The 22094-nt window shown below is 38.3% G+C and overlaps 1 protein-coding gene across 1 annotated transcript in view; it reads right to left on the minus strand.

Moving 5' to 3' along the window:
• Positions 1–22094, minus strand: part of anos1b (anosmin 1b) — a 53373-nt gene that overhangs the window by 4117 nt on the left and 27162 nt on the right. Inside the window, exons 3-11 of the mRNA XM_067596457.1 lie at positions 20577–20639; positions 19684–19891; positions 16381–16565; positions 14235–14364; positions 10725–10818; positions 9943–10186; positions 3819–3957; positions 2015–2263; positions 127–221 (exon numbers count right to left, since the gene is read on the minus strand). Of these exons, the coding sequence (XP_067452558.1) occupies positions 127–221; positions 2015–2263; positions 3819–3957; positions 9943–10186; positions 10725–10818; positions 14235–14364; positions 16381–16565; positions 19684–19891; positions 20577–20639 (1407 nt within the window). The remainder of the gene's footprint in view (positions 1–126; positions 222–2014; positions 2264–3818; positions 3958–9942; positions 10187–10724; positions 10819–14234; positions 14365–16380; positions 16566–19683; positions 19892–20576; positions 20640–22094) is intronic.

A 22094-nucleotide genomic window follows, 5' to 3' on the forward strand; every position in this document is an offset into this window, starting at 1 on the left:
GATGAAATCTGATCTCCGATACACACATACACACAGACACACAATAATAACACTCACAGAGTAACAAAACACCTATACACTATTTCACGAACACACTGACACAAAAAACAGCCGGGGTAGACATACCTGCACAGTTGTTGTTCTTTCTGTGCTTGTAACATTAGCACTGCAGGTATGTGGACGCCACCGCAAAATGTATGGACCGGGGTGTCTCTGTCTGGCTGTAATACAACAAAACAAAATAGATCAGACACACAGTACAAAAGTGGGAATCACTTTTCAAAATCGTGTTTTTGTCCTCTCACTTTTGTACTTTCAGGTTGATTTTCTTTCTAAAATCTCTGAACATTGCTCTCTTATGCCAAAATCTACATGAGAGAGGAGTACATAAAAAAGTTGATATATTCATCTGAGTACCGTTCAATTATTACCATGTGCTCAGAGCAATAAGCTAAAGGAGCAGCAGTGAGCAGTGAGCAGTATTTAGGAGTATTTTGCCTCCTGGGCTACAGTCTGCCTGTCTTATTGCTGCAGGTTGTCGTGACTGCGCAAACACATTAGAGCCTGATCGATATATCAGTCAGCTGATATTATCAGCCGATATTGGCCTATATCGGTATCGCTGTATATATTGTCCAATATGCACTGATATTTTTTAATTAAAAATTTTTTTATATAGGCAGAATTTTATGTATATTTGATTATTTTTTCTTAATTCCAGTTTAATATATATGTACATATGTTTTCTTTGTTCTATGTGTTTTTTATTTATAGTTATTTATAATTATTAAATTCTCAGTGAAGTTTACTGTTTCAGTGCACTGATGTCATTTTATAAAATAAAGTTTATTGTTAAACTAAAATATCATGCCTCCATTACATATATTTGTCACAAGTGTTTGATAACCACACACCCCATGTGTTTATGTATATAATCTGTATGTATACAATTATTGGCTGATATATCGATTTTGGAATTGTTTTACTCTCTAATATCAGTATCGGCATTGGCCCCAAAAATCAAGTATCGGTTGGGCCCTAAAACACATAAATGCATCCACCCTCGCTGCATTCCATCCATCCATCCATTTTCTTTACTGCTTATCCTCTAGAGGGTCGCGGGTTGCAGAGCCAGAGCCAATCTCAGCTCACATTGGGTGAGAGGCGGAGTATACCCTGGACAGGTCGCCAGTTAATCACAGAGTTAACATATAGTATAGAGACAGACAACTATACACACTCACGTTCACACCGACTGGCAATTTAGATTCACCAATTAACCTAACCTGCATGTTTTTGGTCTGTGGGAAGAAGCCGGAGAACCCGGAGTGAACCCATATAGGCCCGGGGAGAACATGCAAACTCCTCTTTGCATTATTTCAGGTAAAAAAACAATTTAGCCATATTTTTATTTACTGCTTATTCTACTAAAAATATGCTAGGATTTAGCATAAATGAATCAGTAAAGCACCGTGCTCTTTGTAGATAATGACAGACTCACAATCAGGACAAAAGGAATGTGTCCCATCTCACTGTCCATGTGCCTACGTACCTGCTGAAGTCAGGTTAAGCCAAGTTTGTTTCTATAGCCCAATATAATAGACAGTGTCTCAGTGGGCTTTACAGCCCCACACCCCAGCTCAATCTCTACTAAGACAAGTAAGAATTAGACAAAAAAGCTTGTTATAAGTGCGGTCAGTGGCTAAAAGAGCAATTTTACACCACACTTACATCTGTTTAAAATCAAACATTCAACATGAAATTACCGTCTGCTATTGGCTGAGCTTTGGTCATGTAATTAATAGAGCAATGTGAGTAATTCTTCGTCTTTGTTTTGATTCTTTATTGATTGATATAATGCTATAAAAACAGAAATACATTTTTTGGTAGTAGTTCTCTCATAAGTATAAACAATATAAAAATATTATGAGATTTGGGATTTCTATCACAGTTTTTCTTTTCTTTTCGTCTTCAGGGTGTTGTTAAGTTGTTAAGTGTTTTAAATTTAACTCACCGTGGTAAGACCACTTCCAGAACACCTTGACCTGCAGCTGATCATTATGGTAATGAGGGGCAGCAACCTCCAGGCGTAGGTCACCAGGGGTGACGGGGTTAAGGGGGGATTCGGGGTGAGGGAGAGAAGATGAAAGTGGGAGGTCTGAGGAAGAAGGGGAGGACGATGAGAGAGAAGGCGATGAAGGAAGGGAGGATGAAGATGAGGAGGAGGAGGAGGAGGAGGGGAGCTCATTGGAGAAGTCTTCTCCTTTGGTGGAGTTGGATTGAGAGGAGAGGAGAGGAGAGGAGAGGAGAGGAGAGGAGAGGAGAGGAGAGGAAAAAATAATAAATGTTAAAATTTCAGAGTTTGGCCAATTTGAACGCATTTCTTTGGAATGAAAACAAACAGGGTCGTATGAAATAAAAATAATTTGAATGTCAAAGCTCATTAATAACAAATCTTGTTTCCTCCACATAAACTCCCTTTTATGTGGTCAGAAAATTTTCTACAAACCCACAAAAAAAAAACGTAAAAGTTGGGATGCAGGAGATATTAACTGATTTCTAAAAACCTCTACAACTATTTTGCTCTTAACAAGCGACATTTATGCAGTAAGTGTTCTGAAAAATGTCAACTTCACAAGAACACATCATATGACTGACTGGATATATGTTATATCGCACATGGAATTCATAAATGTTATATATTGTGCCAGGAATACCATAAAGTGGTGACGAGAATGCAGCTGGTAGCTAGCTTTCCTGTTGTTTCATTCACTCAGGAACACTAATTGGCTTTATCTGGCATAACTGACCCTCATTAGCACTGAGAGAAACCAGACTAATACTGTATATGGATTGTGTCAAATATTAATACTTGGCAATATGTTTCTTATAAAATTGTTGGTATGTGGTTTGATAATTGAGCTGCAGCTGGCTATAATCCTCTGCTGGGCCGACCGACAGGTCACCTATAAATACCTCTGTTGCCTGGACGACCATTAACATCGCCTCTTTCCGCCGTACTCTGTGTGTGTCAATGTGTTTAAAAAGTGCAGCTGTAGGTGGACAGAATATGCTGACAGTCAGCATACGCAGCAGCTCTGAACTAACAGAAAAATCATTAACTCAATAATGTATGGCTCTGTTAACAAATGGGTGCTGTGGACTGCATAAACAGTATTTATTAATGGCATGGCAAGTTAATAAAATGTTCAGAAATATGGACTAGAGTCTATGTTTAGGGTAGAGTTCCTCGGTTGCTACAGAAGGTATGACTGTCTGGTTGAATCACAGCAACATAAACTGTGCACCTATAGTTCAAACTACTTTGGGCTACTTAGGCCTCTCACTTTTATTTATTGTTGTTACCATTTATATTCTTGCAAGACAAAGCTGTACAGTACACCTATTGGAGGTTTTGTGCTTCTTCCTGAATGCTCATCCAGACTGTTGAGAAAGATTGCTTTCAGAAAATGGTGAAAATAGTGGATTTGTACAATATAAAACCACAATCATTCACCCAAAACTGAAGGTGTCCTGTAAACTGCAGCCATACACACTCAGACACTTCCACCATGTATGAAACTCACTCACAACACTAAAGCATATTAATAATTAATTGATATTAACAATAAATAATTACTAACCCAGTCCTGTATTGCTTTATTGTTAAATCACATTCTACTGGAATTGTGAGAATAAAAGTATATACAGTGATAAACATTGTTATTGTCAAATACACTAAATATACTATGATGTAAATTTTAGGTCATACCATCCAGCCCTATGAAGAAGAAGATGTTTTGGGTTTTTTTGTTTACCTGTATGAGTGACTGTAGTGAAAACAATTTGGGATCTGGGACTCTTCAGCCTCTTCTGACCCCAGTAGGCCACCGTCTGGACAGACAGGAAGTAAGAAGTAGCGGGCAGCAGACCCTGCAGCCACAGCTCACACTGCGCCTATAACATATTAAAAAATGGGATGGATTATAGAAACAAGTTGTTTTTAGCTTTTTGGTCCTGTTTGCAGTGATATAATCAGCATCACCACTATAGCCACCATCATCAGTGCCATCATAATCACAATCATCATTCTCACTGCCACCATAATCCTCATCATCATCATCATCACCATCCTGAGAGATGTATGTATGTGCCGAGCCTTGTGACTGACATCCAGACCTGTTCTGCATTAGCCTGCTGTTTGACTGACAGCTTATTAACAGGCTCTTAGTCAATCAGGTCTGTCTGTCTGTGTGGACCTGAGCTAGTCACAACAAAGAGATGCTTGGATGATAACAAGTCTGTGTGTGTGTGTGTGTGTGTGTGTGTTTCTACATATATATATATATATGTATACTTGTGACAGAATGAGACAAAAGCAAGTTAAAAGCAGTTCCTTGGTGACCTGCAGACAAAACGTATTTGTATAAATGTGTTTCCATTATGCTCAAGATAGACATAACATATGGCCTGTACAGCTGTACGAGTGTGTGTGTGTGTGTGTGTGTGTGTGCATGCGTGTGGGTATTTGTGACACACAGAGAGAAAAGTCTGGATTTCTATTTTAGTGCATAATGTCAGTGGACATTATATGTAAGAAACTGATGTATATTTAAAAGCACTGATTCAGCAGAAGTTTTTCCATGTTTGAATACTTCCTCCAATTTCCCCTTTAACTTCAGGTTTATTGCTACATCCCTCCAGTCCTGCATAAATTCCTGACTGACACAAATTTTTTGTTATAAAAAATCTTGGGGATGTATCATCTTAATGGTGAGCAATAAAATATACTGAATTTTCCACAATATGACATACAGTTTTCACAGCACAAATATGCTCTTCTGGTTCCTACCTGTTGTGATGCTGCTGTCTCTGTGTCTGCCTAGATGCAGCTGTAAGTAGCAAACACTAGTTAGGGGGCCTCATTTAAATTCCAGGCCTCCCAGCCAAGCAGAACAGAGGACCAGACTACAGATAAATGGCTCCACCAGGCTCAGTCTGGGATCGCCATCACTACTTAGGATAGCTAAGTCCATATGAGTGGGCTTGCATTAAAACCATGAAGCTCTGATGTTTATGTTTTTATTTTTTTTTCTCTTTTCTTGAAGTGAATGTTCACATTATACTTCAGCAGTTAAGTGGCTCTAAAGCTAAAGAATCCTGTGCAAAGAGTACTTTCATGAAAATGTAGGGTTTTTTTTATTCTAAATGTTGAACAAATATGAAGGAAAATGTTCAGTCAATACACGGGCAATCATAACTGTTGCATCAAAGCTGTAAAACCTGTGTTGTTTAATGTGATTATGGGTATTTTGGTGCTGCTGACTGGACTCTTGAACATTTTACATCATAATCACACCTATAATCATAACGGCAAGATCCACCCTCTTGATTGTTTTTGCTGCATTAACTATAATTTCAAGCATAGACTAAGAAATCTGTTGAATTTCTTAAGATGTTAGCAGTTTCTTTGTGAATTAAGCAACAATGAGAGAACAATGACTCACTCTAAAATAACTTCATATCCCATAATTCCCTTGGTCTCATGTTTCTCACCTCATTAGCATGTTAAGTTGGAAGATACAGTACTGAATCAGCATCAAAATATCAGTCATATAACACTAGTTCACACAGATTTTATGCTTTAAACCATGATAACTGATACACTCACTCACTAATGCCCTTGTTCCCAGATGCTTTGATTTGACTTAAACACATTATCCAAATGCAGGAAAGCCACATCTCTCTGTTGTCAATCAATCTACGTGGCTACATTGTCATGTTATTCCAGTGCTGCAAAGCCTACATGTTGTCATAGTACTCTAACAAAGTTATATCCCATGAAGATAATGGTATGTCTGTCTCAGCACGATATTGCATTTTCAGATTCACAAGGAACATATGCACAGAATGTCTGCAAAAGACCTCAGAAACGAGGAAGCCTGCCAAACAATGATTTTAGGGTGAATATATCAAAACTAGTTATAAAGTTATATAGTTATTATATTTAAATACTGTCAGCATGTAACATCATAAAACCACATCTTGAAAACTGCAATAAATGTCAAATTATTTATAACTTTAGTGGCCATCACTTCATTATATTTTGCTCATTGCATAAATCCACATCCTTAATTTAAGATGCCATACTTCCGCTTTGTATTCCTATTTCCTATTTGCAGGAATTTTTTATTGGCCACAGGTGTTTCAGAAGTGCATTCTCTAATTTGAATTAATTGCAATAATTTAAGGTGTAACATTAAGAATAGATATGTTAAAAGAGTGTTAAATGTGAGTTTCCTGTGTACCTGTGTGATGCTCTGCCTAAAACTTACACAAGTTGCTATGAGATTATTAAATTGGTATTTGTGTGAAAGCAAACAATAACTATTGTTATCCAGAGCTTTATTATTCTTTTTCTTCTATACGTTTTTCGTTGGTTAACTACTTCTGCATACTTTCATTTACAGAATCCATTCATATATCAATATGTTCAGCTCTTTAAGGACATTTATGCTATATTCTATTAATTTTTATTTGTATAACTTTTATACTTTTTAAGATATTAAGCTTTTCTACTTACTTAACTTTACTTACATACTTACATACATACATACTGTACATACATACATACATACATACATACAGACGGGTGACAAATTAAAGGAAACAGGTCTGAATACTTGACCCCTACAGTGAGGGGATCTGGTGGCTCTGTTATGCTATGGGGGGCATTTTGCTGGCATGGTTTGGGTCCACTGGGGAAGGGGGAAGGGTCAGTGCAAATTAATACAATGTTGTTCTGAGTCATCACCTTTATCCTATGATGAAATATTTCTATCCTGATGGGAGTGGTCTCTTCCAGGATGACAATGCCCCCATTCACAGGGCTCATGCATTTTCTAGTTTGTGTTACAGTCCTAATTCCTAATTATTCCAGTCAACAAGGACTTCACAATGAAATGCTTAAGTGATCTTTTAAATACAAAATGTAATTATTTATCTGAGATACCAATACAATAGCTGCTTTCTGGTGAGTCAGGTGATTTAGGCCTCTTTAGTCCTAGATGTGCACCAAACACATGATTATGAACTTTTGATTAGTTTACAGCCAAGTAAAAATGTCAAAAATGTAATATGTGCAAAGTTTGAAGTAGAGCTACAATGTTAAATTGATTGGAATAAAATTAATCAGCAATTATATTTTAATTTCATATGATTGTTTCACTATTTTTTTAAAGAAATGCCAAAAATGTGTTGGTTTCAGCTTCTCAAATATGCGGATTTGCTGGTTTTCTCTATGTAATATCACAGTGAATTGAATATCTTGGGGTTTGGGACTATTGATCAAACAAAACAAGACATTTGAAGAATTTCCCTTGGGCATAAAATATACGGCTCAAATGTTCTTCAAAGGTTTATTTATGATACAGGGCAGGTGTGGGGAAACACAGAGCAGGGTGGGACTAACAATGCCAGATGCAGGGCAGGTGTGTAGATGGGCAAAGCGAGCACAGGAACATAGGAGGGAATACAGCAAAAAACCCAAAACCCAGAAAACACAAAACTCTTCATAATAAACCTACCTGCATAGAACCGCCACAGAGTAAACATGAATACAACTCAAATACCCAAACAACACTACAATCTCTCATCTGCAACAAACAAAACCAAAAACCCCGAAACACAAAAAGTCCAATAGAGTCCATGACAGAAAGTCTTTGGGAGGAATGTTTGCAAGGTGGTATCTTAAAAACTAAAAGTGCTTCATACTACATGGACAGGTGTCTCATGTAGAAATGCTTAACATATTAAAACATGGGACCAATAGCGTCACCATGTGGTCAGTTTTTACGTGTTTTACATAACTCATGAACCGTGAGGTGTATTAAAACAATATTTGCACAGTGTCTTCCTTGAACAATGCTGATTCAACTGATATAGGCCACGCCCATTTGCGCCTAAATTTCCACCATTTAGGATTTTTTGCTTCTGTTGGCACATATTTCATCTAATCCTCACAAAACTTGCTAAATACCATATTTAGATAATGTCAGATAAAACTGTAACTGATTGCAAAACTTTTGAAGGTGTGGATGATGCCTTTAACGGGCCAGAACTCTGCAATACTAAATTGGATTGCAGCCAAATTTGGGAATGTTGTACATAAAGCCACACTGCACAAGTGTGTAACATTTGATATAATTCTACCCACAGTAAAGTAACATTATAACATGATATTTCTGTTGTGTTTTATAAAATGAAAATTGTTACAGAAGTTCTCCATGAGAATCTGCACGACATACTAAATCATGGCACCAATATCCCCATCCTGTAATATACCATGGTAACCAAATTCTGCAACGTTGTACACATGAGGAGGCTGAACAAGTGTGTTGTATTTGCAGCAATGCTTTGCAAGTTATTTCAGCTGTCAGCATTCATACGCATTTTCCGCAGGAAATGCATTTCTAGTTTCAGTTTAAACCACCATGAGCACACAGTAGCTATTTACAGAACCTGTTCTCTTTGAGCACTGCAGAGGCCTGTAAAATCATTGCAGTAATCACAACCAGAATACAAACAGGAATGTTTGCATGTGTGTGTGCTGCATAGGTTTAAAAGCCTAGTAAAAGCTCTCAGGTGCAGCTATAGATCTGTGTTTTATGTGGTGTTTGCGTTCCTGTATTTCAATCTTTGTAAGACCAATGTGAATTTAGGCCTACAGACTGAGGATTTTGATTCAAAGTAGGGGACATTTTGGTGCTCACTTCAAAGAGGTTGTTTTAGGGTTAAAAGTTAGGTTCACAATATTCAAATCTGTCTTAAAACAATATTCAGGTGCCCATATGAACATTAAAACAGGTTAGGCAAATAAAGTGGATATTGTCCACAGTTCCAGTCTTTTTCGCAAAAAAATCCCTCTCTGTTTCTTGATGGACAGTGTTTTCCTGTTCAGCTGCAGTGGAAGAATCGTAACAAAAAAGGGAATTTGGCAGTAAAAAGACTAACCTTGCAAGGTATTGACTTGATTTGATGAATTTGGACAGCTACAGCCTAATATTATCTTCAAATAAACTTTTAAATGCATTTTTGTACACTAGGAGGCTTGTGGATTTTGTCCCCCATCACTTAAAGTGAAAGTACATTATGAGGGGATTTCTTAATGGCTGATAGGAACAGGAGAAACAATTACAGCAAAAAAAAACATGTGTCAATGTTTATTTGGGCACCTGACTATTGTTTTAAGACGAACTTGGAAAACTGTAAACGTATCCTTTAAGACTTGTTTTAGGGTACATTTTAAAAAATGGTTTTAGGTTATACCCCATTCAGAGTGACACCATTAAATCCGTCTCTGGGGTTTAGCTTTATGACCTTCCTCCTGAGTTAGGTTGGATGTGTGTTGGTGGCTGCCCAGCATTGGCATTGCTATCAGGAATGGAAATTAATTTAGTGATGCCAATGTTTAAACGTCATTTAACGACTTGTCACAAAGAGAGAGAGGGAGAAATAGAAAGTGAGTGAATATGGACAGAAAGAGAGGTGAAACTGATATGGTAATTATTCAGTGTTGTACAGTTTAATTCTCTGGTTTAGCAGTGAAGTGTTTGAAACTATTCTGCAGACTGGAGTCTCTGCTAACAGTGAAAAAACAGATTGAAAGCTGTCTCAAATGAATGGGTCAAATATGGGTCGAGCATACGTTGAGTAGATTCACGGTGTACGCACATATTCTGTCTGAAAGAGTTATTAATGTTAGGGAAAGGGTTGGGTTAGCAAGTTTCAGGTCCTAAGAGGTATAGCAAATACAAATGTGAGTGTGTGTATGTAAGCCTTTAAAAAAATGTGTAATTTAGATATGAGTGAGATATTATTATGCACGTGTCCATCACTATATTATCTGTTTAGTGTGAGTAAATGAACAGAAAGTCTTCTTACCCCCTGAGTCACTCTGCTGTTGCTCTCCTTTTTACCCTGTTCTGGTGTGCGTGAGTGTGCAAGGTGTGTGTGCATGTTGTTGTGCACAGTATGTGTGTGTGCTTGCAGTGAATGTGTGTGTTTGTGTGCTGTGTGTTTATGTCGAGACATCCAGGTGACTCTGTAGTTGTGGACTGGCAGGTCTCCCTCCCTGGGGGGCTCCCAGCGTATTAAGACTGCCACGGTAACCTCATTTCCTCTTGACCTATGAGAAGAAAGCAAGAAGTCAAATAACATCACAGCATGAATGTCAACAAATTCATAGTAATGAACTAGAAAGTGCAGTACTTCCTTCCTTGTATGTTACTGAGTGGCAGTAAAATTGATGCTCTACTTGTTTGTCAGCTGTTTTCAGTGTTGATTTTACAATCTCTTATTTACTCTGTGTGAGTACAGCAGAGGCTCAGACATTTTTTATCTTTTTTATCTTTTTATCTTTTTAAAGGTTTTATTTGAATATTGTTGCTGATACAAGTAATGGGCTGAACTTTGTATAACCTTGTCTTGTATTGCAGCACACAAATAGAAAAGATGTTATGATATGATATGATTGAATGAGGATGAACTGTAATTTACATGCAGCTGAGCAATCAGTCAAGCACCGACTATCCTCCTGGCCACAATTTATGACTGATTGCCCACAACAGCAGCTTACAGCACTGAAACGATGCATAGCAACTAGCACAGCACAGAAAATCACAAACAGATTCATCTATTTAATTGTCTTTCATCTATTTAGATACCTTTCTGTGAGATGGGACCCTGGTTGTGAACCCGTCCAGTCCATAGTCTGGTTGCTCACTCTGATATTTATTGGAGGTTCTGGAGGGGAGGGATCTGCAGCAAGATGAACAGAGAAACAAATGATCATCAGAATAACATCATCACCACTGTCATCATCATCGTCATAGGAACACATTTTCATTTGAACTGTTTCAGATGACCAAGAATATCAGATTTGTTGTCAGTCATCTACTACCCCACTGGTACAAAAGCATCATATGAAGGTCTAGTGACAGGGCTGAACAATTCGAGGAAAGGATCTAATTGTGATTTTTCTGACAAATATAATGATATAAAGTGTAAATATAAATTAAACTACAGGCCTGTACTGCATAGTATTAAACAAGATACATTGGTACCAAGCATTGTCACAAATTTACCTTCTGTTCTACATGAACAGAATCAGATAAAATGATGCAGCTGCTTGTTGTTGAGGTCTTCACAGGGTTTTTTTTTAAACCAGTCAGTCAGAGAAAAATCAACTTCTAAGTAAATTTGTCTTGTCAAACAAAAACAAAATGACCCACTCTACCTACTGAGCCACAGTCGTCCAGTAATGTAATGCCCAGTATGATATAGTACATGTTTTTAGAGCAAAGAGATAGTGTGTGCACATCCCATACTTCATTCATTTATTAATTACATTAGTGGTATATTTAACATTATTCAGATGTAATGCCCAGTATGATGTAATAAAGAGCAAAGATATAGTGTGTGCACATCCCATATTATATTTAAGTCAGGTGCAGGAAAATAAATCAAATGGAGGAGAAAGTAGAGTGTCCACACACTGGATTATAGCTCCAAAGTCTTTTTATTATTGACTGAAAAAGGTTTCGACCCTAATGGGTCTTCATCAGGCAAAGATTGTGAAATGTTTTTTTGTTTTTTGAATTATTATTATTCCTTTTTGAAGACAAGGAAGGTATTTTGGCTGTGAAAGTTGTTTGAGTTGGTTTTCTTTATTTTTTATTTTCTTATTCTTTTTACAGTATTGTCTGAAAATGTACATGCAGCACTGTTTATATCCGGTTTATACAGTGTATATCTATTGTGTCTTGTAAGCAGGGTGGGCTTATTTATATGCATGACACAATAATAAAAGCTTAATTCATCAATCTATTCATTCAGTATGACAATCATGACATTTAAAAGTGGTGCCATATTTATTGGTTAATTACAATGAAATTACAAAATTGGCTGAGCGTAAATAGCACAGACGTCGGCACGCAGAGCATATCAACCAGACAGCAGCGTACAGTTCATTTTTTATGTTGTTTCGCCAACTCACGAAATTAACATTAATTAGCCACAGCTGAGTAAACAGTGGTTAAACTCTGACTTGCAACAGCTTGTAAAGATGCTGTTAATTATGTAACTTTAGATTAAAATCACTGCTCATGAGATATGAAAATTGCAATCTTGATTTCATATAAAAAACACTTAATCATTTGGCCTTATGTGGTGAAGAGTGATTAGTGTTGAGATTATGATTCCTACAAAGCACATCAACCAGCTTTACTGAATTGTCTAATAACTCGATGTTTGATGTGCTGCAGCAGAGCAAAATAAAAAAGCCATTCCGGGGGGAAAAGGCTAATTTCCTCTTGGTCTCATTCAGGTCTACTCAGCCAATTAGATTTACAGCATCAAAGGTGAATGATACTGGAGAAGTCTGAAGCCTCCTTTTTCAGTAGCTACCACAACATAGACCAAAGGCGACCACCACTAGTCACTGTTTGCCTCCAAGATGAAATCCTGGGGTCATTGCCCTTTCAACACTGGCTCCGTATCTCATTAGAGCCTCATACCCCAATGCTGTATTTGATTAAAACTACAAAATGTATCTGATTAGAACTACATCCCCCACGGCAGGCCTCCCACAGGCCCCAGGCTGTGCTTGGCTGCCCAAGATGCAGAGATCAAAGATAGAGCTAAATATTAGGGCTGGAAAGCCTGGCCTGTTTGTGTGTGCATGTATGTGCATTCAGTATGTTTTTGGAACAAGCAGGGTGTCTCTTTGGGCCAACAGTAATTGCCTGACCAGAACCAAAACACACCTTCTTCTCTGAGGCCTTTTTCTCTCTGTTTCTCCCTCAATCAGCTGGATTTCAATCCATTGTTTCATGAGATGAAGACATCAAGATGAGTTTTCTGATCCAGACATTCCCTCATAATTACTGCTGGCAGGTCCTGCGGATTTTCAAATTCGAAATCTCTCTGTATGGTTAGCACCAGGTCACAGTGGAGGAACCTCAACCATCTTGACATCTGCCAGCTTCCTGATTTGTGACCCTTGACCTTCAGCCCCTGACTAATCAGACTAATGAACTGGAAACACAAGACTCTGACTCCGATCAGATGGTATTTGGAATGTGTAAGTGTGTGTCTTTAACCTTTAACCCAGGCCCTCAAAATACATACAAGAGCACACATACACACACACACACACATATGACGTGTCTTAAAGGATAGTTCAACATTTTGGGAAATACGTTTATTTGCTTTCTTGCCGAGAGTTAGATGAGAAGATTGATACCATCTGAGAGTGGTATCTATCTTCTAATCTGAGTCTCAGCAAGAAAGCAAATAAACGTATTTCCCAAAATGCAAACTAACGCACCATGAGCTGCCAGGGCAGTTTCATGAGGAATTCCACCATTTGCTCTGTTGATGCAGAGGTGGAAAATGGTATCTCAGACACCTCTTCATAATCTCCCAAAAGTGTTCAACTGATAAAGAACCATTTTCCAAAGTGCAGTCCAACCTGAAGTCATTATTCACGTACAAATATGCTCCAGCCAATCCTGGCAGGGGATTCATATCACTAGCCAATCCTGGCGCAACACCAATATGACCTAAGTCTGCTAAGCATTAGAGCTAGGACCTCCTACAGTGTGTGTGTGTGTGTGTGTGTGTGTGTGTGTGTGTGTGTGTGTGTGTGTGTGTGTGTGTGTGTGTGTGTGTGTGTGTGTGTGTGTGTGTCTGTGACTTTCTGTTTTATTCTCACTTTCACCCTGTCTCACTGACCCACTAGGGATTTCATTCTGCCACAAAACCAACTGAGTGAGTATGTAAGTGTGTGTCTGTACAGTATATGTGAATATGTGCACATGCAGTTGTGTGTATTTTCTGTTTCCTGTCTGTGTTTTATGAACTGTCTGATGGTTTTCCTGCTGTGTGTACCTTATCCATCAACTCTTGAGTGAAAGAGAGAGAAAGAACAGGGAAGGAGAGGAAGGGAAACGTTCCCGAGCTTCTGATTTTTCCTCAGAGAGGTGTAATATCTCTCTTAAAATGACACAAATGGAACGCAGGAATCGCTGTTTTGCTCAGTGTCTCATGACAGAATATCAAAATTCACAGATAGGTTATGGAAACATGCGGGAGGAACCATCACTCTCTGTGAGACACTCCTAACAGCTCTCTGAAGAAAATGAGAGTATGTGTTTACAGCGTGTTAGTATTACCTTTACTGGAGATGTAGTGTTTGCTGGGTGTGGTGAAGCCTCTGCTGCCGTGGCTGTTGATAGCCGCTACTCTGAACTGGTACCAACGCTGAGGTCTCAGATCTGACAGAACCACATCTTCAGAAAGGGTCTAAAAATACAATCACATCATACGTATTAATGATAAACAAGGTGTATGACAGAAAAATACTTTTTACAAAAGGCTTCGAGAGTCATTTGAGAGCATTTAGAGTCTCATTATTTTCTTTTATCGTACAGCTAAAATAATATATGATAGCTTTCATTCCTTTTTGTGGACATTTATGAAATGATGGCATATGGTTTTGCAGGATTCATGACAGAATTAAAAACAAATTTCCCTATGATGTTTTAATGATATGTCTCATTTTAAACAAATTGAAACCGATTTTTATTTTAGTACATGACTCACAGAGTTAAACTGTGGCGTTTTTGATGTCTTATAGAACATGTGGAACAGTATTTTATGAGTGGTCCCTGTTTTGTTTGCAATGTGCACACGTACAAGGACACACGTGCGCCGGCATGTGCACACGGGTGACGTGATACACTGTCTTGCCAGTTGTATCGCACTATTCCACTGATCTACAGGTGGCTTTAATGTGAAAACACAAACACAGAAATGCACCAGTAAAGGCAGAGAAGAAGAAGACTGCGAGCCAGTAAACACGGCTGTAAACAATACGGGATTTACTTTAAAAAAAGTCCGTTTTGCAAATGTTTTATGAGGAAGGAAAAGCATTCAACACATTCGTAGATCACAGGGATATGAGTTTTGGTGAGTAACAGTGAATGTAAACATAACTTTGGTTTGTTTGCAAGAAAACTTCAAAAGGGACCTACAAGTATTAAACATTTATATCACTTTGATCCTTAGGTGACAAAAAAGGTAAAACTTTTACAGAATATACTTTGAAATCTAAGAAATGCACATGAATAAGCACTTTTTTTTTCTCCAAAAGGTATATGAATGCTTAATAGTTAACATTATACGACGTCTTATATGTTTTTAATACTGAAATCACTGATACCATGATTTTATTACAGTAACTGTAAATAGAAACAGACTTTACAGTCGAAGCCCACTCTGGACGCATATCCTGTTATCACTCACAAATCCATAATATATCTCCTCTCAAAAGGATGACAGAGCCTTGTGTACTTTTAGACATATGAGTTTCACAAGATAATGAGCTGGAAAGTCAGATGAACACAGTCGGATTGGATTTCCATCTGATAATAGTGAAATTAAACGATTTGCCCAAATTATAGTTAAAATTGCTAAAGATTCACATGTTTTGTCTCCCCGACAGTGCAAATGTAATCACTGCTTAAAATCTACTCATCCACAATCACACACACACTCACAGACACACACGCACTCACAGACACGAGCTGCCATCTATTTAAGTCCATAATGAGCGTTCAGTCATTCAGAGTCAGTCGGTGGAACGACTGTGGCTGCCTGTGGTTCCTTTTTAAGCTCTGCTTATTTACCTAACCTCACACAGGCACATACACGTGGACGTACAGTGCACACACACACTCGCTCACACACACGCACACACACACACACATACGGTTTACCCTGGCAGAATGGGAGACTGGCTGGGGTGGAGAGGTTTAGACAGCAAGGCAGCAGACTGATGAGGTGGAAACAGAGTCTAACATCCATCTCCATAGTTGAGAAGTTTCATCATTCGAGGCAAATTGGAGAGTTATGAGGTAAAGATATGTTACAAACTTTGTGGCGTTGTTCCACTGTTAAAGGCACAGGGAACCATTTTTATAACTTTGATTACTCTTCTACTGTCATTGTTTCTAATTCAGCAGAATAAACTATGTGCCATGTTGTAACATATCTGGGTTAGGGTTGCACCAACATTTTTACAACTGATATCCCTAAATTATTGTGTAGAGAGGGTGACATTAATGGGATGATATCTCTGCACATGTGAGAAAATGACTCACAAAACAGTCAAAAGTTAATAAACATTTCTATCACATTACACCTTATATCAACTCTTTACTCAAAGAGTAATATCTCCTTTATGATCTCAGTATCTTAAATCTTTAAATTCTCAAAGAAAGACCCAGGGTGAAAGGTGAGAGGCTGCAGGTTAGTTACCATGGCAACGGTGGTCCACAGAGAGGCATGATCTTCACTGGGGTGAATGCCTATGTTCCAGCGGGACTGGAGCATGTAAATGACCGGCTCCACACTGACATTGAACTTTGACACCCACAGCACCTTCACATGACCCTCCGAATCTTCCACGAAGCTCATCTCTCTACGAGGCTTCAGGGGAACGCCTGTAAGAGCAAGAGAAAAAAGCTGTTTTAATAATGGGTGGTATAGATGGCACACGGAGAAGCCTTAGGACCGATAGGGTGTTTAAAACACCTTTATATTCACTAAATTGAATTACACATATGATCTTTTGGCTTCACCAACAGAAAGAAAAAGTATGTGCTCCTCAACAAGGAAGGAAACTAAAGGGGGCCGACGTGTACATCATTGAACACTTCACAAAGAAGAAGACGCATATTAAGAAAACAAAACAAGATCCAGGCGACTTGGACCACAAGTTGCAAAGTATTCATTAAGTTGAATGGATCGACACCAGAGACAGCGAAAGTTCTCGTCATCAGGGACATCAACAAACTGGATGAGTTTGATGAATGAATGACCTGTGCAGACTAATGGATCATGGAGGCAGGATTATTCCATGTACTATCTCTACTGCTGATGGATAATTTGGAGACAACCACACTGACAATGACTAACAAACAATCTTATTCTCTATTACTTTACATGATTTCTTTTAAACCGCTGAATGTCACCATATTTTGTTACAACCTCATAAATGTAAAGACATATTTCAAATCATGAAATTCAGCATGTTAACATCTCCAACAAAGGGCCTTATGATGGCTCATCTGAATATCTGCAGTGTCAGAAATAAGGTACATGAACTGTCTTACTCAGCATAACACCATCCACATCTTGGCTGCGTCTGAGACCCCCTCTGATTTTCAGGAGAGACAGAAATACACATGGTGGTGGGGTAGCAATATATACCAAAAATAATTTTCCTGCAACTTAGAATCGTTGTGGGTTAGAGTACATCTGCCTCACCTGAAGCCAATAGTGATAGATTGTTTCTACAGGCCTCCTTGAACTGATACTCACTCAATATCTGAATGACTTATGTGAGCCAACTGACAGAGCTGCAGATGTGAATGGTGAAATTTTCTTAGTAGGGGACATGAATATCGACTGGCTTGCAAGTCAATGCTCAATAAAAAAGAAAATGATGTCATTGGTTAACGCTTGTAACCTATCACAGATGCTTTCTCAACCGACCAGAGTCTTTACCAACAGTGCTGGCCATGCATCTGCTACATGCATTGACCATAAATACTCCTTAGCACTGCACTAAACTGGTCTCTCTGTGGGGTTCAGTGACCATAACATGATAGCAATTACCAGGAAAACCAAGATCCCTAAATGTGGGGTTGAAATTATACACAAAAGAATGTACAAGAAATTCATTTCTGAATGTTTTTTGGAAGATGTCAGAAATATAAACTGGGTTGATGTGTATGCTACTCAGGAGAGAGGCTTCTTCAGATATTTTTATGAACATCTGGAGTGTTTGACAAACATGTTCCCATGAAGAAGAGTACTGTCAAATCCAGACCGGCGCTATGGTTGACTGAGTGTTTGAAAGATCTCATGAAAAAGAGAGATGAAGCCTACAGAAGCAAAGTCAGGTTCTGTGGAAGACACACTAAAATATTGTCAATTGAGAAACCAGGTGACAAAACTGAGTAAAAAAAAAGAAAAAGGAATATTATAAAAAAGAATAAATGCCATAAAACAAGACGGTAAAGAACTCTGGAGAACCTTAAATGAAATAATGATAAAGGAAACTGGAAGCCTTTCTTTTGTGGAATCAGATGGCAGGTTTTTAACCAAACCATTTGATATAGACAATTATTTTAATGATTTTTTTTTGTAAACAGGGTCAATGCACTAAGGTAGAATATGGGCAGCATTGATTCCAATACTATTGAAGTTATAAGAAAAAATGCAATGCTTAGTAAAAGTTGTATATTTCAATTTAACAGAGAGTGAAGTATGGAAGTTGTTGAATGTCCTTCCTGAACATGGCTCATTGGGCACTGACACACTTGACAGTAAGGTACTTTGTCTTGCAGCTGACTACATTTCTGGGCCCATATATCATATATTAAATACACGTCTAATGGATGGTATATATCATAGTACCCGGAAAGAGGGCTGTCATCCTGAAATTTGCAAATCCCAACTTTGGTGAAGCAAAAATATCAATGCCACTCAGTTTTCTTTTTGTTTAATTATGATGGTGGTCCAATCTTCACCACAAAGGCATCTGAGGCAGTTCATGTTCCTGTCTAGACCTCACACAGACTTGAGATGGAGCTGTTAACCAAATTGGGACCCTCTGGGACTTCAGACGCAGTCAAGCAGGCAGTATTTAAGGATCTTTATCACATTAAATTACATTTCATTTATTTGGCAGACACTTTTGACCAAAAGCAACTCACCATAAATGTATTTAAACACCACAGGAACAAGTGCCAGATGTCATTAAAAATTGGAAGTACATCCCTCCCGTACAAACATCTAAAAACGTGTACAGTGCTGTGAGTAACAAGAATGGGTGGTAGCATATCAGCTAACAGAGCTTTTTTCTAAAATAAAAAAAAGCCTGATTAAAGCACACCTCATAGAAAAAATATTATTAGTTGGAATGTGTGCAAGCATTAGACTGATCAACCAATAGAATTCCTTTATCAACATCAACTCTACTAAGTAGCCCAGAGCTCGGCCTGATGCAATCAAAAACAATTATTTCGTTAACCCTCACTGTTCAGGTCCCCCATTTGTACATTTGAGAGCAGTAAAAACACCTAAACATCATTCTTTAGCCTGAAATTTTATGACTTTTCCTGAAATGACCTGAAATACACCAAAAATTGATTTTTTTTAATTTTATTTATTTCAACTTTAGTTTGTGCAGCTAATACACATATGATACTTATTAGTTTTATATTAAAATTCAAAAATCAGATACAGTAACATTCAACCATAACATAGTGTGATCGATGTTTTTTCACCATAAACCAATTGTGTAAAATCTTAATAATATTCTCTCAGCTCTCTGAAAGCTTCATTAAGGATTAATCACTCATTTATTAATGACTGACAAGGTATTTATGAATGAAAAATAGATTTGTGGAAGTTTGGTATAGAGACTAATTATGAGAGGATACTGTGAAGAGTCAGAATATGAACAGTATGTAAGGGTTAAATATGTTCTCACTTAAAACCCTCAGGATGTTGCAAACAAGCGCCAACCAGCTGCCCGGGAGTTAAATTTACCTTTATATAGATTGGCTGGGGCTTGGCAAGTGTGTCCACAGCCGTTGGAGCAGCACTTCCTGGGGGATGGACAATGTGGGTCTGACGAGCAGCTCTCCACGCAGGCTGCGGCGAATCCGGTCGCTCGCTGAGGCGGAGGGCAGTCACCCTGTCTGGATGACCTCAGCGAGGCCAGAAACTCCCTGCTCGTCACACACTCTGTCTGCTTCTGATGGAGGGAGAGTACATAAATGAGAGAAAGAGGGAGAGGAGAGAGGTGAAGTGAGGGGAGGGAAGTTATTATTACAATACACACAAATACACACATGGGGGCAGGAAAACACACAGCAGAGGTGAAAGTGTTTCCTTTGGTTAACTCCTACTGAGTCTTTGAAGGCAACCCTTGAGATTTGGTCTGAAAAGGAGTACATGTGTATACAACTGTGTGTGTATTTGTGTGTATATGTGTGTGTGTCTGAGCACATGGCTGCAGATCAGCAAAATGTAAACACAAGCTTTAGTTAATAGCTCTGAATTACCCTGTGTTCCTAACCAGCCAGCCAGTCAGCCATCCAGCCAGTAACATGCTTCAGCTATTGTGATGAAAAACTAATCTATCTGAAAACCACAGTGACTGGCTCTGCAAATAATCATTTAGGGGCCACACACAAACACGTACAAAATACACACAAAACTGGTGCACGCTCTCACATGTATATATTCAAAAGCTCACAAATATGTTATTCATAACACTCAAACAAAACCTTGCATAAACACACGCAAGAATGTTAATTCATGGCGCACAAAGACACAAAAAAACTCTCTCGTTATGCCAATAAAAGCAAGTTTCTAGTGCAGAGGTGACACTGTGACTTACACAAACACACAGACAAACTATGCACTCTCTATCTTACCTCACAAGACTTTGGAGAAAGCATCTTCCTGGTTTCCCACAGTTCTTTGCATGGCTGAAGGCACTAAATGTGAAAAAAATGGATAGAAATAAACAAATGAGGTTTTGAGAACAATCAAGGAAGTATTTTGCAATTTACACTGACTGTTTCATATTACACATGATGAAATTAGTAGAGGACAAAGTTTGTACATCACCACCTTTAAAAGTAAGCCAAGGTTTAACAAAATACATGGAATATAAAACAACGCGGGGCAAGAATAAATAAAGTGGCAGAGGTTTTAGAATTTGCGAAAACATAGCTCAGTGTTTAAGCAGGTAGAGAACACAGAAGGAAATCCACATTTTTAAAGCACACCCACACACACACACACTCATCTGGTTTGCCACCTCAGTGAACTGGTGAATGATGGCTCTTACCAAATTAAAACCAGACAACACATAAAAACTGCGGTTTCACCCCCCCAACCTTCGCCCCCTCCTCTCTCTCTCTCTCTCTCTCTCTCTCTCTCTGTCTGTCCGTCTGTCTCCCTCAGCTCCCCAGTGTGCCTGGCTTCAATCATTTCTCCAATTTATTCCATCACACTGATTCCAGGGGAACAAACAGAACTGACAAAGAGGCATAAAAACTCTGCTTATAAAAATAAATGGCTACTGTTGGATGGAAACAATCTCAGCTGTTTTAAATAGGCGCATTTGCTTTTTTACAAATGACAACTGTGGGCTTTTAGGGTTATCATCACACTTCACTTCACTGCACTGGTCACTGCATTTTGGACCATGTAAACTTTAATTTAATGTATAAAATGAACACAAAATAGTGACTTGTAAGTAGGGTTCATACAAAATCAACAAACCAAAGCCAGTTGAAGCCACATATGCCTGATTTTACAACTTGTGGGATATAAATTGGGGTCTCAGCATGAAGCGTGACAGCTGTTTAATGTTGTACAGTTGGTTAATTTCACTTAAATTACAAATAAATTTAGTTTAGCTTAAGGTAATACTTCAAATCTATCTTTTGAGTAGTACAGTTGCCACTCTTGCCGTGTACATTTGAAATGTGGCTGCAAAAAAGGTTGCAGTTTGCTTCTCCACAGAAAACAAAGGTTGTGGTCAGCTTAGATTCATGCAGGGATTTCAAAACTGACATCATAAAAATCAAAACCAGAAAAACAACCAACCCCCGTCTCTGCTGTCCATCTCTATGTTCGCTGTGTTCCAAACATTCACATTTTTACCAAAATATGGCCTATTACAAAGCTTAGTGCCTCAATCCTCAGGCAAAGCTCAGTTGAGTTTGTGAGCGTGAGTTCGCACACCGTGAGAGACCAGTTAGTCACATATTTTTTTATTCATGAACTGCCCCTGTTGTTGTCATATGTTATAAACTTTCTGATGACAGTGTAGAAGATCAAGCAGCAGTTTCATGCATATTTTGATCAGCAAATTCTTAGTGGATGATGCTAATTTATGACTAAAGTTAGAAGACAAAGCTGAAGTGCAAGACACATCACAT

Source organism: Thunnus thynnus, chromosome 8 (assembly GCF_963924715.1).
Source record: "Thunnus thynnus chromosome 8, fThuThy2.1, whole genome shotgun sequence".
NCBI lineage: Eukaryota > Metazoa > Chordata > Actinopteri > Scombriformes > Scombridae > Thunnus > Thunnus thynnus.